At 44.9% G+C, this 16,192-nt stretch overlaps 1 protein-coding gene across 1 annotated transcript in view; it reads right to left on the bottom strand.

The window, feature by feature from the left end:
* Positions 1 to 947: 947 nt before the first annotated feature.
* The window catches only part of LENG1 (leukocyte receptor cluster member 1), a 33,076-nt gene continuing 17,831 nt past the window's right edge, over positions 948 to 16,192 (bottom strand). The window contains exons 2-4 of the mRNA XM_068241226.1: positions 6,593 to 6,778; positions 6,251 to 6,516; positions 948 to 3,423 (exon numbers count right to left, since the gene is read on the bottom strand). Coding sequence (XP_068097327.1) covers positions 3,207 to 3,423; positions 6,251 to 6,516; positions 6,593 to 6,778 — 669 coding nt within the window. The 3' untranslated portion in view covers positions 948 to 3,206. The remainder of the gene's footprint in view (positions 3,424 to 6,250; positions 6,517 to 6,592; positions 6,779 to 16,192) is intronic.

The raw sequence follows: 16,192 nt of genomic DNA, 5'->3' as shown, positions 1-16,192 counted from the left end.
AGACACTCAAGTCTAACTATTATTATTTAGTATTTATATAGCGCCGACATATTACGCAGCGCTGTACAGTGTGTGTGTGTATATATATATATATATATATATATATATATATATCTTGTCACTAACTGTCCCTCAAAGGAGCTCACAATCTAATCCCTACCATTGCCATATGTCTATATTATGTAGTGTAAGTACTGTAGTCTAGGGCCAATTTTAGGGGGAGCCAATTAACTTATCCGTATGTTTTTTGGAATGTGGGAGGAAACCGGAGTGCCCGGAGGAAACCCACGCGGACACGCAGAGAACATACAAACTCTTTGCAGATAGTGCCCTGGCTGGGATTCGAACCAGGGACCCAGCGCTGCAAGGCGAGAGAGCTAACTACTACGCCACCGTGCTGCCCCATATGCTGCAACTATATGTGTATAGGTGTCAGTGTTATAGTGGCGGGTTTGTGCACATGGCTGTGTGCCCCCTGCTACCCTGTGGCTTTTAGAGGCACTTAAGTCATTAAAAAAAAAATGAGTTTTACTCACCTGGGGCTTCCCTCAGCCCACTGCAGCTGATCGGTGCCCTCGCCGTGTCTCTCTGATCCTCCCATCCCCACTTCCGGTTTCGCCATCAGGACCCGGCAGGCATGGGAACGTGAGTGATTCTTCACGTTCCCAGCCACAATATCGCCCACTATGCTGCTATTGCAAAAATATATATTTTTTTGCCTTAGGGACTCAACTGTTTAATATGTATGTTGCAGGTATACCGTATTACTGTCATTTCAGTACAATTGCAATGGAAAAATACACCTTTACTTCCAAATATTATACTGACACCATACATTGTACTAGGAACATAATTTAAATGTTGCGATAGCTGGGAGTAAAGGGCTGATAAAATGGGTGTTGTTTTTTACAGTAGCATTACTTATTTTACAACTGTAGAGGATGGAATTGGAGATGTTGTATTTTTATTGTTTTTGCTTTTAAAATGCATAGAAAACAAAGTAATTACTGAAAACAAGTATTGTCCACAAAAAGCCTAATTTGTGGCAAAAAAAAAAAGTTATTCACGTGTGAGAAGCAACGATAAATTTATGGCCCAATGAATTGGGGGGATTTTTGGTGGGCCTGGAGAATTCTAAGCTGCTCCAGAATTATGCAGCAAGACCAATGTAATATAGCTGAGGTGGGATTTGATGGGCCATTTCCAAGCTACATGTATTTGTATAATTCTGTATCAATTTGGGAGTTACTTGCGTCTCATTGGCCCTAGTGAACAAGGGCTCACTCTTGAAGATGCAATGCCTTAGCAGAGCAGCCATGTAAGTAGAGGGAAGGAGAACCGTAACTAGGTAATAATGCTGTGTGGAAACTTAATCCACTGGGGAATTAGCCTGTGCCGTTCAGGACACAAAACCTGTGAAAGGTAAAACATTCTGGCCGCAGGTACTTGAAATTTGCCTGCATGTTGTAAGACAATAACCGGTGGATGGGAGAACACACAATACCTGTCATTGGTGGTCCACCACTGTTTTCAAAGAGGCTTCTAACCTGTTTAAAAAAGTGCATTGGCACTAAACCATGGTCTGAGTTGTCTTATGTGTGTCCAGCCTATCCACTAGTTTGTGACCCAAGGGCAAAAAAAAAAGAAAAGAACATGGCACTTCTGGGATTACCATGGGAGTCGCATGGTAACACAGTACAGCTTCTGCTTTACCCAGAGCATGGCAGGCAGCATATCATGTTGCATTGCCTGTAATGGCCATTGCAATGAGCTGCGGTAGAAGAGAGTAATGCAACGTGGTAAGTGTAAAAGGGCTCTTAAGGTAATTTCAAAGTGCCTGATTTCTGCCATTAAAAGAAGTGAAATCAAGTAGTTTCCCACTAAGCTGCAGTGGCAAAGGACCTTTGATGGGGGAGGAAGACCCCACTGACTGCCAAGCCAATACTGGGGTAAGAGTCCACTGTCCACCATCAGAAAGGGTAATGCTCCTTTCACACTAGCCAGTCCACACTGTTGTGAGTATAAAGGTGAGTCTGTGCCTGTAAGCAGTGTGTGAGTAAAAAGGAGGGGCATCTGCTGTGCAATGTGCTTTGCTTGTGGATGGTGCAGATTATGCAGTGAGAAGCGTGGTCCTTACTGCTGCACAAAAACTCTACAATCCGGCAGATTTGTGATCATATTGCAGAAACCAGATTTATAATTTAGTTTTTCCTGACACTTCCTCGGGGTATCAGATCCAGGACTCTCTCTCTATGCAAATAGCCAGACCTCCCACTATGGCTTCGATTCATAAACGTTTACCGCATGCGTTATCGCCAAAGTGGTAAATTACCCCATGGTATGTTATTGATAGTGGATTCCTAAAATATTATGCCTGTTTTTACGTGTGTTTTACCGCATGCGGTAATAGTGTGGTAATGAAAACGTTGGTTTGTGTCGGTAAACTGAATGAAGTGAATTCATGAAAAAAAAGGGGGAGTAAGGAAGTGATAAATAACGTGTTATCGCCAACAAAGACCTGGCGAGTTTGTTCCACTCAGTAGCATTTTAGGTGACAAATGGAGGCCTTTCAATGGAATTTTTAAGGATACAGAGATAGAAGGGTGGTTGCAATATCACCCAGGTTTTTAGAAATCGTACAGAGTTAGATCATTTATAAGAATAATAGAGATATATATATTAAATTATATTATTATAAGTCACTTGTGTCTAAAACTGCCCACTTCTACCCAGCATGCACCTTGTCATTAGGAAGTCAGCGGCAAACTACCGCACTCGGCAAATTATACTGACAGCTTTCCGCACCACACACTTACCGACTGCTATCGCAATCACCTCGCACTCTGAATTTTTTCCATGAATTCACAGCAAAACCCCTCATTTTACCGCTAGCGGTAATTTCCTGCCCTTCTCTGAACTACCGCACTTACTTTTATGAATCGAGGCCTATGTGATTACATGTTGGCTGATTGCTTGGTTGGGCAGAGTGCATATGGGGAAGTTGCTTTGTGTGCACAACTGGAAACGGCAAACAATTGGAGGGATGGAGAGATATTGGAGCATGTAATGTCTGTTACAACTGACGCTGAAGGCTGTAAACTAGGGATAACTGGGAGACCTGATATCAGGGATACTCCAAACTACATTTGTCATGTGCGAGGAGAAACTTGACTCCCAGAAGTTCTTGTGCATTCCATATATTGACTTCAGTCCAGATTTCTCCACTGCTCATCTCGTGGTTTTGGTTTTCGAGCAAGCTGTGGGTTGAATTGAGAGTTGTAACGTCTCTTTCTGTCATCCATTTCCTGCTCTGAATTAGGAGGATCTTTCTTGCCAGACAGCAATGCTTCGGCACGTGCCCGCTCTGCTGCTTCCCTCTTCAGGCGTTCTTGTCTCAGTTGTTCCATGGAAGGCTTCGATGGCCTGAGAAACAGTCAATAGAGAGAATTGTTTTAACAGCTCTAATTAATCCCTGTTAGTCACAGGGTTATTATGACTTTCCTTTGTGAAATAACCTTGCTAGATGGAAGCAGATACTACCAGCTTCATATAAGAGCTCCACCACACTGCAGAAGCCTCTCATGTAGAAATAGTGAATTTGTTATTTCCACAGCAGAGCTACACAACAAAGCAATTAACCACTTGCCGACCGCGCACTCATACCGCGCGTCGGCAAAGTGGCAGCTGCAGGACCAGCGACGCAGTATTGCGTCGCCAGCTGCAGGCTGATTAATCAGGAAGCAGCCGCTCGTGCGAGCGGCTGCTTCCTGTCAATTCACGGCGGGGGGCTCCGTGAATAGCCGGCGGGCCGCCGATGGCGGCTCGCAGGCTAAATGTAAACACAAGCGGAAATAATCCGCTTTGTTTACATTTGTACGGCGCTGCTGCGCAGCAGCGCCGTAAGGCAGATCGGCGATCCCCGGCCAATCAGCGGCCGGGGATCGCCGCCATGTGACAGGGGACGTCCCGTCACTGGCTGCACAGGACGGATAGCGTCCTGTGCAGCCCGGATCTCCAAGGGGGGGCCAGGTAGGAGAGGGAGGGGGAGGATTTCGCCGCGGAGGGGGGCTTTGAGGTGCCCCCCCCCCCCCCGCAACACCCAGCAGGCAGGAGCGATCAGACCCCCCCCAGCACATCATCCCCCTAGTGGGGAAAAAAGGGGGGGCGATCTGGTCGCTCTGCCTGCACGCTGATCTGTGCTGGGGGCTGCAGAGCCCACCCAGCACAGATCAGCTACAACAGCGCTGGTCCTTAAGGGGGGGTAAAGGGTGGGTCCTCAAGTGGTTAATGATGCCCACAGAGAAGGGTGGCATGTGCAGAATAGCTGATGGGCACGCACTGAAAAAGGGTTCCATGGTAATTTGGGCACTAGGAGAAGCCACTAGTAGAATATCAGTAAAACTGCCAATATACTCCAATTAGGCACAGGGTAATACAGATAGTAGTATATTGGTAAATTTACTGCTACTATACTTTACCTAACCCTATGCTGACACTAAGCCTCCCACCAGGGCTGTGGAGTCGGTACAAAAATTGTCTGACGACTCAGTTTATAAAACCACCAAGTACAGGTGCTCAAAATGGCTCCTACTCAGTCTAATATTTACCAGGTCTGTGGATTTGGTACAAAAATCATTAGACTCCAGACTCCTCAGTTTATGAAACCACCGACTCCAGGTACCCAAAATTGCTCAGACTCTAACTCCGACTCCACAGCCCTGCCTCCTACCATCTATGCCCAAAACCCCCTCTCCCAGAGGCAAACGCAGGGGGGGGGGGGGGGGTTACAGCTGCCCAGAATCCCCCCTCAGACCAGGGCCAGTGTCTGGGAACTGGCACAAGTTGAGACACCAGAACATCTGCAGGTATCCTGCAGCACTGCCCTATTTCTTTCCCTGCTACAGTTGACTTTGGATGGAGCAGCAGCGTGGGTACAGAGCATGGAGCAGCAGCGTGGGTACAGAGCATGGAGCAGCAGCATGGGTACAGAGCATGGAGCAGCAGCATGGGTACAGAGCATGGAGCAGCAGCATGGGTACAGAGCATGGAGCAGCAGCATGGGTACAGAGCATGGAGCAGCAGCATGGGTACAGAGCATGGAGCAGCAGCATGGGTACAGAGCATGGAGCAGCAGCATGGGTACAGAGCATGGAGCAGCAGCATGGGTACAGAGCATGGAGCAGCAGCATGGGTACAGAGCATGGAGCAGCAGCATGGGTACAGAGCATGGAGCAGCAGCGTGGGTACAGAGCATGGAGCAGCAGCGTAGGTACAGAGCATGGAGCAGCAGCGTGGGTAGAGAGCATGGAGCAGCAGCGTGGGTAGAGAGCATGGAGCAGCAGCGTGGGTACAGAGCATGGAGCAGCAGCGTGGGTACAGAGCATGGAGCAGCAGCATGGGTACAGAGCATGGAGCAGCAGCGTGGGTACAGAGCATGGAGCAGCAGCGTGGGTACAGTGCATGGAGCAGCAGCGTGGGTACAGAGCATGGAGCAGCAGCGTGGGTAACTGTGCCCTGCTGTGTGAATGCTTCACTTTCCCCTTTATTAGCAATGTCGGCTGTCATTATTATCTGTATTCAAACTGTTCCTGATCTATCCCGTTGTCGGTCGATCAGACAGGAAATTGGATTGCGTGTATCCAGCATGATGTCCTTCCGTATTATTATTCTGTATTGTGCATGGCTGAGGGAGACCTTTCAGGAATCCCCCCCTTGAAAATCCTGGGTTTGCCCCGGCTCTCCCCCCCCATTTGATTCATGCATGGGACTGATGTTATTTATACTGTATTATATTACTGGTGACTGTATGCTGCAGGTAGCGGAGTTTCTCAAAAGTGCATTTGCGATTAGTTGCTTACATCTTATGACTGCTCCAGAGACGCTGACGCTCTCTGCCTGCAGCATTAGCAGTTTATTAAAAGCAGTGTCCAATCTGTCCACTGCTGAACATCTGGCCATCTCTCCAGCATATGAGTGGTGCTACCCTATGTGGGCAGGGCTTCATTCTGTGGGCAGTGCTAGGCTGTTGTGACCTCATATTTACTGGCTGTCCAATCTCGGAATAAGGTTTTATTATTATTAATATTATAATAATCCGAACATTTGTATGGCACTGTTAGACTCAAGAGCTGCAGCCACTACGACGTGCTCAGGGGGCCACCCTGCAGTGTTAGGGAGTCTTGCCTTGAACTCCTTACTGAATAGGTACTTTAGTAAACATGACCAGATAGATAAATAGATAGACACCTACCTCTCTTCCTCTTTCCTTTTCTCTTTAGATTTTTTATGTTCTCTCTTATGTGAATACTTCTGTTTCTCCCCAGTTTTCTTTTGGAGGTATTTTTCCATTTCATTCATAGGATCAATCTTTAGTTTTAGCTTCTCATCTTTCGTAGCTTCCTTAGTATCTTCCCGATTACGGGATGGGGCCTCCTGGTACCAGGGACGACAGGTCTGAGCCTCTGAGGCACTCTGTCCCAAGTATGTGAGGATGCCCAATGCTTTTTCTTGCCTCTCCTAATAGAAGACAATTAATAGTTTTAGAAAACAATGATACTCTTCCATGCGGTGGCAAAACAAAACTATGGCAAACCTTTTCTTTGCGCTTCTCCTCCTCATACTCCTTGTTTCCTTGGGTAGTTCCTTTGCCTTCCTCAACATCTTGGAAGAAATTGATATGGGCCGCTTCTCTTGTCACTTCTACCAGTGCAGTCCCATCACTACTGGAAGTATGTGGCAATGAGAGACGAGCCTTTTTACGCAAGAAATCAGTCCTAGCCTAGGTAATAAGGGAAGAAGTAAAAAATACAGCTCGGACAATAAATAATACTCTTAACAGCTAAACAATGGCTACATGATGTCCAACCAATGAGCTTTGGTCCTATTACTATTCTACACTGGTTCCTTTTAGTGAATAAGTAGCTATGTTTGTGGATAAAGTGCTAATTTATGAGGTCGGGTGCAAACCAAACTGGAGTAGCCTTGTAGCAAGTGCCCAGAACAAGCAACCCGGTTTGTAATAGGCAGCTCTGTGCAACTACTCCACTTTCTCTTTGTTGTATTTGCACCTGAAAGTCAGCCAAAATGTACTTTTAAAGATGACTGAAGGTGCCCATACATCAAATCATGTATGGGCAGATCATCCAATAGACACTTCTCTCTCTGATCGAATAGATATCTGTTGTCTGCCCATACACTGCAGGCCAATTCCCGATTGTTTTCAGAATAAAATTTCCCGAGAATTGGCCTTGTGACGCTGCAGCCCCCCCCCCCCCTAATAAAAAAAATGTGCTCCCCCTTCCCAAGTGGACAAAGCAGTATACTTTGCCTGCCCATGTCCACCCCTGGTTTCAGGCTCCATCTGCAATCCACATACACGCACCCCACATGGTTGCCAGTGAATGCCTGGGTGGCCGTGTGACATCACACACGTCCACTTTATGCTGGCAACCATGTGGGGCACGTATATGTGGACAGAGCCTGGAGCCAGCGGCGGACATGGACAGGTAAAGTTTACTCTACCTGGCATATTTTACATTGGGGGGGACAGCACCAGTCCGATTGATAAATGCGATCAATTTCAGCCCGTAATTAGTCACATTGTCGATTGGGCATGTTCTTGGCGGAACCGACTTTCATCCGATGGGATTATAATAAATAAATCGGATGGTCGATCAGCCGCCAAGTTGCCTGATGTATAGGCACCTTTATCCAAAATGCTGCCAGTTATCTGCTCCTGCCCAATGACTTCTGCAGATACTGGTGGCATAGCACTCAGAGGCTGGAGTGCAGTGTGCTCATATTATTGTGCCATATTTTAACCACATAAGGACCACAGTCTTTTCGCCCCTTAAAGGGATACTTAAGTCAAAAATAAAAAAATGATTTTTACTCACCTGGGGCATCCCTCAGCCCCCTGAAGCTGTCCGGTGCCTTCGCAGCCTCGCTCCGATCCTCCTCTCCCCGCCGGCGGCTACTTCCGGGTTCGGCGACAGCCGCCGACAGGCTGGAAACGCGAGTGTTTCTCCGCGTTCCCAGCCACTATATCACCCTCTATGCTGCTATAGCATATAACATATACGCTATATACATAACATATACGCTATAGCAGCATAGAGGGTGATATAGCGGCTGGGAACGAGGAGAATCACTCGCGTTCCCAGCCTGTCGGCGGCTGTCGCCGAACCCGGAAGTAGCCGCCAGCGGGGACAGGAGGATCGGAGCGAGGCTGCAAGGGCACCATACAGCTTCAGGGGGCTGAGGGATGCCCCAGGTGAGTAAAAAACATTTTTTATTTTTGACTTAAGTATCCCTTTAAGCCATTTGCGTTCCGTCGTTTTCACTTGAGCAATGTTCACCTCCCATTCATTAGCCTATAACTTTATCACTACTTATCACAATGAACTGATCTATATCTTGTTTTTTCCACCACCAATTAGGCTTTCTTTGGGGGGTACATTTTGCTAAGAGCTACTTTACTGTAAATGCATTTTAACAGGAAGAATAAGGAAAAACGGAAAAAAATTCATTATTTCTCAGTTTTCAGCCATTATAGTTTTAAAATAATACCGTATATTCCGGCGTATAAGACGACTGTGCGTATAAGACGACCCCCCAACTTTTAAAGTTAAAATATAGAGTTTGTGATATACTCGCCGTATAAGACTACCCCTCTTCCAACGCACACCAAATTAAAATAAAAATTTTAAAAAAATCATGTACTGGTGCTGTGTATGAACAGATACTGGTGCTGTACTGTATGTGTTACCCAGTATATAACAGTATATAGTCACTTGACTTGTTGCATTGGTCAACTCTCCTTAAGTAGACTGGTCAGCTCTCCTTGTCTACCTGTTCAGAGCGGTATGGAAGAATAGATTGCGCTCCCTCAGCAGGGAGATCTGAGAGGCGGTAACAGGATAGGGCGTACCACCCGGCATCAATGACACCCGGCGTATAAGACGACCCCCAACTTTTCAGAAGATTTTCAAGGGTTAAAAAGTAGTCTTATACGCAGGAATATACAGTACATGCCTCCATAATTAAAACTCACGTATTGTATTTGCCCATATGTCCCGGTTATTACACCGTTAAAATTATGTCCCTATCACAATGTATGGCGACAATATTTTATTTGGAAATAAAGGTGCATTTTTTCCGTTTTGCATCTATCACTATTTACAAGTTTAAAATAAAAAAAATATAGAAATATTTCATCTTTACATTGATATTTAAAAAGTTTAGACCCTTAGGTAAATATTTACATGTTTTTTTTTATTGTAATGTTTTTTTTTTATATTAAACATTTTATTTGGGTATTTTTGGGAGGGTGGGATGTAAACCATATTTTTTTAATGCAATTGTGTGTTGATTTAATTTTTTTTTACTTTTTGTTGTAGTTTTACTTTTTGGCCGCAAGATGGCGGCCATGAGTTTGTTTACATGACGTCACTCTAAGCGTAACACACGCTTAGAGTGACGCATCGAGGAGGGAACAGACAGAAAAGGCGCAGCTTCCGAGAGAAGCTTTTTCAGCGGGGGAGAGGAATCAGTGATCGGGCACCATAGCCCGATTCACTGATTGCCTTGCTAACGAACCACGGGCCGGGAGGCCACGGTAGCGCTCGGTAGCGCGCATGGTTCCTGAACCAAAATAGGTTAAGGACCAGAGCCTTTTTTTCCATTCAGACCACTGCAGCTTTCACGGTTTATTGCTCGGTCATACAACCTACCACCTAAATGAATTTTGCCTCCTTTTCTTGTCACTAATACAGCTTTCTTTTGGTGCTATTTGATTGCTGCTGCGATTTTTAGTTTTTATTATATTCATCAAAAAAGACATGAAAATGATTTTTTTTTTACTTTCTGTGATAACATTTGTCAAATAAAGTAAAATTTCTGTATACATTTTTGTCCAAATTCATAGTGCTACATGTCTTTGATTAAAAAAAACATTCAGTGTATATTTATTGGTTTGGGTAAAAGTTATAGCGTTTACAAACTATAGTGCCAAAAGTGAATTTTCCCATTTTGAAGCATCTCTGACTTTTCTGAGCACCTGCCATGTTTCATGAGGTGCTAGAATTCCAGGATAGTATAAATACCCCCCAAATTACCCCATTTTGGAAAGAAGACATACCAAAGTATTCACTAAGAGGCATGGTGAGTTCATAGAAGATTTTATTTTTTGTCACAAGTAAGCGGAAAATGACACTTTGTGACAAAAAAAAAAAAGTTTCCATTTCTGCTAACTTGCGACAAAAAAAAAAAAATGAAATCTGCCACGGACTCACCATGCTCCTCTCTGAATACCTTGAAGTGTCTACTTTCCAAAATGGGGTCATTTGTGGGGTATGTTTACTGTCCTGGCATGTTGGGGGGTGCCTAATTGTAAGCACCACTGTAAAGCCTAAAGGTACTCATTGGACTTTGGGCCCCTTAGCGCAGTTAGGCTGCAAAAAAAGTGCCACACATGTGGTATTGCCGTACTCCGGAGAAGTAGTATAATGTGTTTTGGGGTGTATTTTTACACATACCCATGCTGGGTGGGAGAAATATCTCTGTAAATTACATTTTTTTTTATTACACACAATTGTCCATTTACAGAGATATTTCTCCCACCCAGCATGGGTATATGTAAAAATTCACCCCAAAACACATTATACTACTCCTGAGTACGGTGGTACCACATGTGTGGCACTTTTTTGCCCCCTAACTGCGCTAAGGGGCCCAAAGTCCAATGAGTACCTTTAGGATTCCACAGGTCATTGAGGCATTTGGTTTCAAGACTACTCCTCACGGTTTAGGGCCCCTAAAATGCCAGGGCAGTATAGGAACCCCACAAATAACCCCATTATAGAAAGAAGACACTCCAAGGTATTCCGTTAGGAGTATGGCGAGTTCATAGAAGATTTTATTTTTTGTCACAAGTTAGCGGAAATTGATTTTTATTGTTTTTTATTTTCACAAAGTGTCATTTTCCGCTTACTTGTGACAAAAAAAATAAAATCTTCTATGAACTCACCATACTTCTAACTGAATACCTTGGGGTGTCTCCTTTCTAAAATGTGGTCATTTGTGGGGTTCCTATACTGTCCTGGCATTTTAGGGGCCCTAAACCGTGAGGAGTAGTCTTGAAACCAAATGTCTCAAAATGACCTGTGAAATCCTAAAGGTACTCATTGCACGTTGGGCCCCTTAGCACACCTAGGCTGCAAAAAAGTGTCACACATGTGGTATCGCCGTACTCAGGAGAAGTAGTAGAATGTGTTTTGGGGTGTATTTTTACACATACCCATGCTGGGTGGGAGAAATCTCTCTGTAAATGGACAATTGTGAGTAAAAAAAGAGATATTTCTCTCACCCAGCATGGGTATGTGTAAAAATACACCCCAAAACACATTACACTACTTCTCCAGAATTACGTCAATACCACGTGTGGCACTTTTTTTGCGGGCTAACTGCGCTAAGGGGCCCAAAGTCCAGTGAGCACCTTTAGGCTTTACAGGGGTGCTTACAATTTAGCACCCCCCACTTGCCAGGACAGTTAAACCCCACAAATGACCCCATTTTGGAAAGAATACACGCCAGGGTATTCCATGAGGGGCATGGTGAGTTCATAGAAAATTTTATTTTTTTGTCACAAGTTAGCGGAAAATGACTCTTTGTGAAAAAAAAAAAAAAAAACAACAATTTCTGCTAACTTGTGACAAAAAATAAAATCTTCTATGAACTCACCATGCACCTCACAGAATACTTTGAGGTGTCCTCTTTCCAAAATGGCATCATTCGTGGGGTCTGTCCTGGCATTTTAGGGTCTCTGCAATCATTGCATGTATGGCCAGTATTAGGAGTTTCTGCTATACTCCTTATATTGGGTATACGGGTAATGCACTCTGGGCTGAAAGGAAAAATGAACGTCAAATAATCAATCAATCAATCAATCAATGTGGATGAAAAAATATCTGCCAAAAAAATGTTCAAAAAAAAAAAAAAAAGAGGGGAAGGCGTCTGCCAGGACATAGGAGCTGCCACCCAAAAACGTCCAAACCCACTCAGCTCGTATGCCCTGGCAAACCCGATTTATCCATTCACACCGATCGATGTGGATGAACAAATCATTGCCAGAGTTCTTTTTTTGATACAAAGTGCTTGCCAAAGCATAGGAACTCCAACACCGCCCCTCAGTTCATATGCCTCGGCAAACGTATCTTTTTTTTACTGCGGAGGAGAAATCTCGTCCTGCAGCGCTGCATGCACCGAATTGTGTGTAATCTGACAGACGCACAATGCCTCTGTCAGGATGCACCATCAGTGCTGCAGCTGGTTGGTCGGTCGCTCGGTCCACCTGGAAGGGTTATGGATGAAAAAAAAAAAAAAACACAAGCAAGCAGCAAACATTTATAAACTTTTTTAAACAAAACCATACCATTGTGAACTAAACATTCACTTTTTTGCTCACCTGTTTTTTCATTAACTTACCTTTCCGAGGACAAACCTCTCCTCCCCCATGGGACAATGTGCAAAGTGCAAATCACAGAGTTGTGGCGAAGTACATTACGCATTCTGTCTCAAGTGAAAGAAGAGGTTTCTGGCAGCCCTGTGTATTAGGGTATGCAAACAGTGAAGAGGCAGCACACAAATGGCTTGCTAATTAAAGCATGTATTGATGGTGGAGCAACACTACGGTCTCGATTCACAAAGCGGTGCTAACCCAGTTAGAGACTTTAGGCGTGATAACCATTGCACCACGCTGGTGAAAAGCCAGTTTAGGCGTTTTAAGTTTAGGGGCTCGATTCACCAAGCGGTGCAAAGTGTTAGCACCGTGGTGAAAAGGCCCTTATCACGCCTAAAGTCACTTTAGGCATGATAAGAAGAAACTCGCGCGAAGTTGCCGCGCGTACGCGCGTAAGTGCGCGCGCAACACCCGACGCTTCGCGCGAAGCTCCCATTAAGCCCTATGGGACTTTGCGCGCGCACTCACGCGCGAACGCGCTTACGCGCGGTAACTTCGCGCGAAGAGCAGGAAAAATCGGTGATAACTCAGTGGTGAAAAGGTCATCACGCCTAAAGTCTTTTAGGCGTGATAACTGGGTTATCACCGCTTTGTGAATCGAGGCCTAGGTGTGATAAGTTTAGGTGTGATAAGTTTAGGTGTGATAAGTTTAGGTGTGATAAGTTTAGGTGTGATAAGTTTAGGTGTGATAAGTTTAGGTGTGATAAGTTTAGGTGTGATAAGTTTAGGTGTGATAAGTTTAGGTGTGATAAGTTTAGGTGTGATAAGTTTAGGCGTGATAAGTTTAGGCGTGATAAGTTTAGGCGTGATAAGTTTAGGCGTGATAAGTTTAGGCGTGATAAGTTTAGGCGTGATAAGTTTAGGCGTGATAAGTTTATATAAGTGTAGATAGCGCGCAAAGTCCAGCACGCAAAGCAGCACCATTAAACTCTATGCGAAGTGCACCAGACTTTGCTAGCGCAAAACTTTTGATCAGCTGTGCATTGCGGTGCTAACGCAGTTGGTGCTTAAACTTATCATGCCTAAACTTATCATGCCTAAACTGAGTTTAGGCGTGATAAAGAGCTTTTCACCAGGGTGCTAACTGTTAGCACCGCTTTGTGAATCAGGCCCTACATGTTACGAACCTTCACGGTTCTTCATCAGGTGTGAAATGAACCCAATCACAACACCCACATTTATAATGGCACAAAACCACACCCCTTGGCTAGGGGGCGCGGAGGTCATTAACTAGACATTGGCCACTCTTTACTATCACAACTACAAGTTCATTGCATAAACTCATTAAGTCTTCAAATTCTTAAATAGATAAATTTAAAGGCATATAAACATTACAAAATTACAACAACTACAAAATTTAATTTATATGATTATTTCTGAAAAACACTGTCACCATGAGGGCACTCCAAAAAAGGCTACCCTTCTAGTAAACACTGTAACTGACCGTATTCCTAGGGCACTCCACTAGGGCTACCCGTGGACACCGACCTAAAAAAAAGAAAGGTGAATAATGTAACCATAGTCACTACCACTCAAATCTGCTGTTAATTACACCACTAGCATTAAAATACTCTATAGCACAATTACAAAAGACATTACAGAAAGCATTTCCACTGCACATGCTCGTTCATCCCTCTTGGATGTATCACATCCAGATGATTGATCCACCGAGCTTCTTTTTGAAGCAATAGCCCTAGTGGAGTGCCCTAGGAATACGGTCAGTTACAGTGTTTACTAGAAGGGTAGCCTTTTTTGAGTGCCTTCATGGTGACAGTGTTTTTGTTTTAGAAATAATGATATAAATTACATTTTGTAGTTGTTGTAATTTTGTAATGTTTATATGCATTTATATTTGATCTATTTAAGAATTTGAAGACTTAATGAGTTTATGCAATGAACTTGTAGTTGTGATAGTAAGGAGTGGCCAATGTCTAGTTAATGACCACCACGCCCCCTAGCCAAGCTGTGTTTTTTGCCATTATAAATGTGGGTGTTGTGATTGGGTTCATTTCACACCTGATGAAGAACCGTGAAGGTTCGTAACGTGTAGTGTTGCTCCACCATCAATACATGCTTTAATTAGCAAGCCATTTGTGTGCCGCCTCTTTACTGTTTGCATGTCCTGATTCTCAGGGGGGGTGACCTGAGTGAGGCGCAGCACCGGCAGCATAAAGAATATTCTTCCTGAAGTGGTTCCAGGACTGTGACCCATCCTATTGTCTGTGTATTAGGGTCGCTCGAAACCAGATGTTTGGTTTCACACTGCATATTGGCATATCCGGTGGGTCGAGCCCGCCGCACCGTATTTCCCAAAACAGACCTTCAGGGAATACCACAAGAGTAGCATTTGGCCTAGGAATGAACTGCGTCGCCATAGACTAACATGACTTCCGGGCCGACTTAAATTGCTGCAGAAGCCACGCAGTAACGTAGGCATGCACTAGCGTTAAGTCAAGCACTTCCGGCGTAGGGGGGGACCGCAAAGTGTGACTTACGCTAGGCAATTTGCCCTAACGCATCGCAGCAGTGTGAAATAGCACTGAGAGACCCTTGTGTGCCTACTGCTGTGTCTGGAGTTCCCTACTCTCTAATAGTGTACCTGCTTGTGGTACCTCTCAAAACACTCCCCTAGGCATAGGCCAGGCTGGTCAGGACAGGTGGGACAGTAAACAGTGGTGTCACGCTTTATTCCAGCCCTGCTGCAGACACGACAACGTTTTATTCGGGTGAGTTGACCTGGGGTACTCGGAGTCGGATAGGCGTAATGCCTTCCATGCAGCTGGCTAGTTGCATCTGGGGGTTGGGCCACGGCACCTCCTGGATACAGGAGTTGCATAATGACCTCTTTCTAAAATTGAAGAAAAGATACAGTTCTCCCAGCCTTACTGTAGAGAACAAAGCTGTTGTAAACTGCCAACTGAATGAGATAAAAAGACACCTTTTTTTATACCAGTGTCTTGTTTTCCGGGAAATTAAATTGGGTCATTGAAGTCCACCCCTCCCATGTTAGTATTATAGTCGTGGACGACAAGAGGTTTTCAATTACCTCAGTTCGCCGTTGAATTTTGACTGTCGTGTCTGCGTGAATGGTGGACAGAAAGTAAACGTCCCTCTTGTCCTTCCAATTCACCGCGAGCAGGTCGTCAGTACACAAGGCAGCCCTCTGCCCCTGTTCAAGTCTGGTGGTAACGAGCCGTTGGGGGAAGCCCCGGCGACTAGGCCGCACGGTGCCACAGCATCGGATTCCTTTAATTTTTAAGTGCTGATAGAGGGCCACACTTGAGTAATAATTGTCCACATAAAGATGGTACCCCTTCTGGAACAAGGGTGACACCAAGTCCCACACAACCTTTCCACTGCTCCCCAGGTAGTCAGGGCATCCGACCGGCTCCAATTTTGAGTCTTTTCCCTCATAGACCCTAAAATAAGATGTATAGCCTGTGGCCCTTTCACAGAGCTCATACAGTTTCACCCCATACCAGGCGTGCTTGCTTGGGATGTACTGTTTGATGCGAAGGCGCCCGGTAAAACGTATGAGGGACTCGTCTACGCAGATGTCCTGTTAAGGGGTATAAGCATCTGCAAATCTGGATGACAGGTGGTCTATGAGGGGCTGAATTTTGTGGAGCCGGTCATAAGCAGGATGACAGGTTTCGTTGTCATTGAAGTGCAGGAAGC

This window comes from Hyperolius riggenbachi, chromosome 6 (genome assembly GCF_040937935.1).
Source record: "Hyperolius riggenbachi isolate aHypRig1 chromosome 6, aHypRig1.pri, whole genome shotgun sequence".
Taxonomy (NCBI): Eukaryota; Metazoa; Chordata; class Amphibia; order Anura; family Hyperoliidae; genus Hyperolius; species Hyperolius riggenbachi.
The sequence above is the reverse complement of the archived record's forward strand: the minus strand, read 5'-3'. Positions and strand labels throughout refer to the sequence as shown.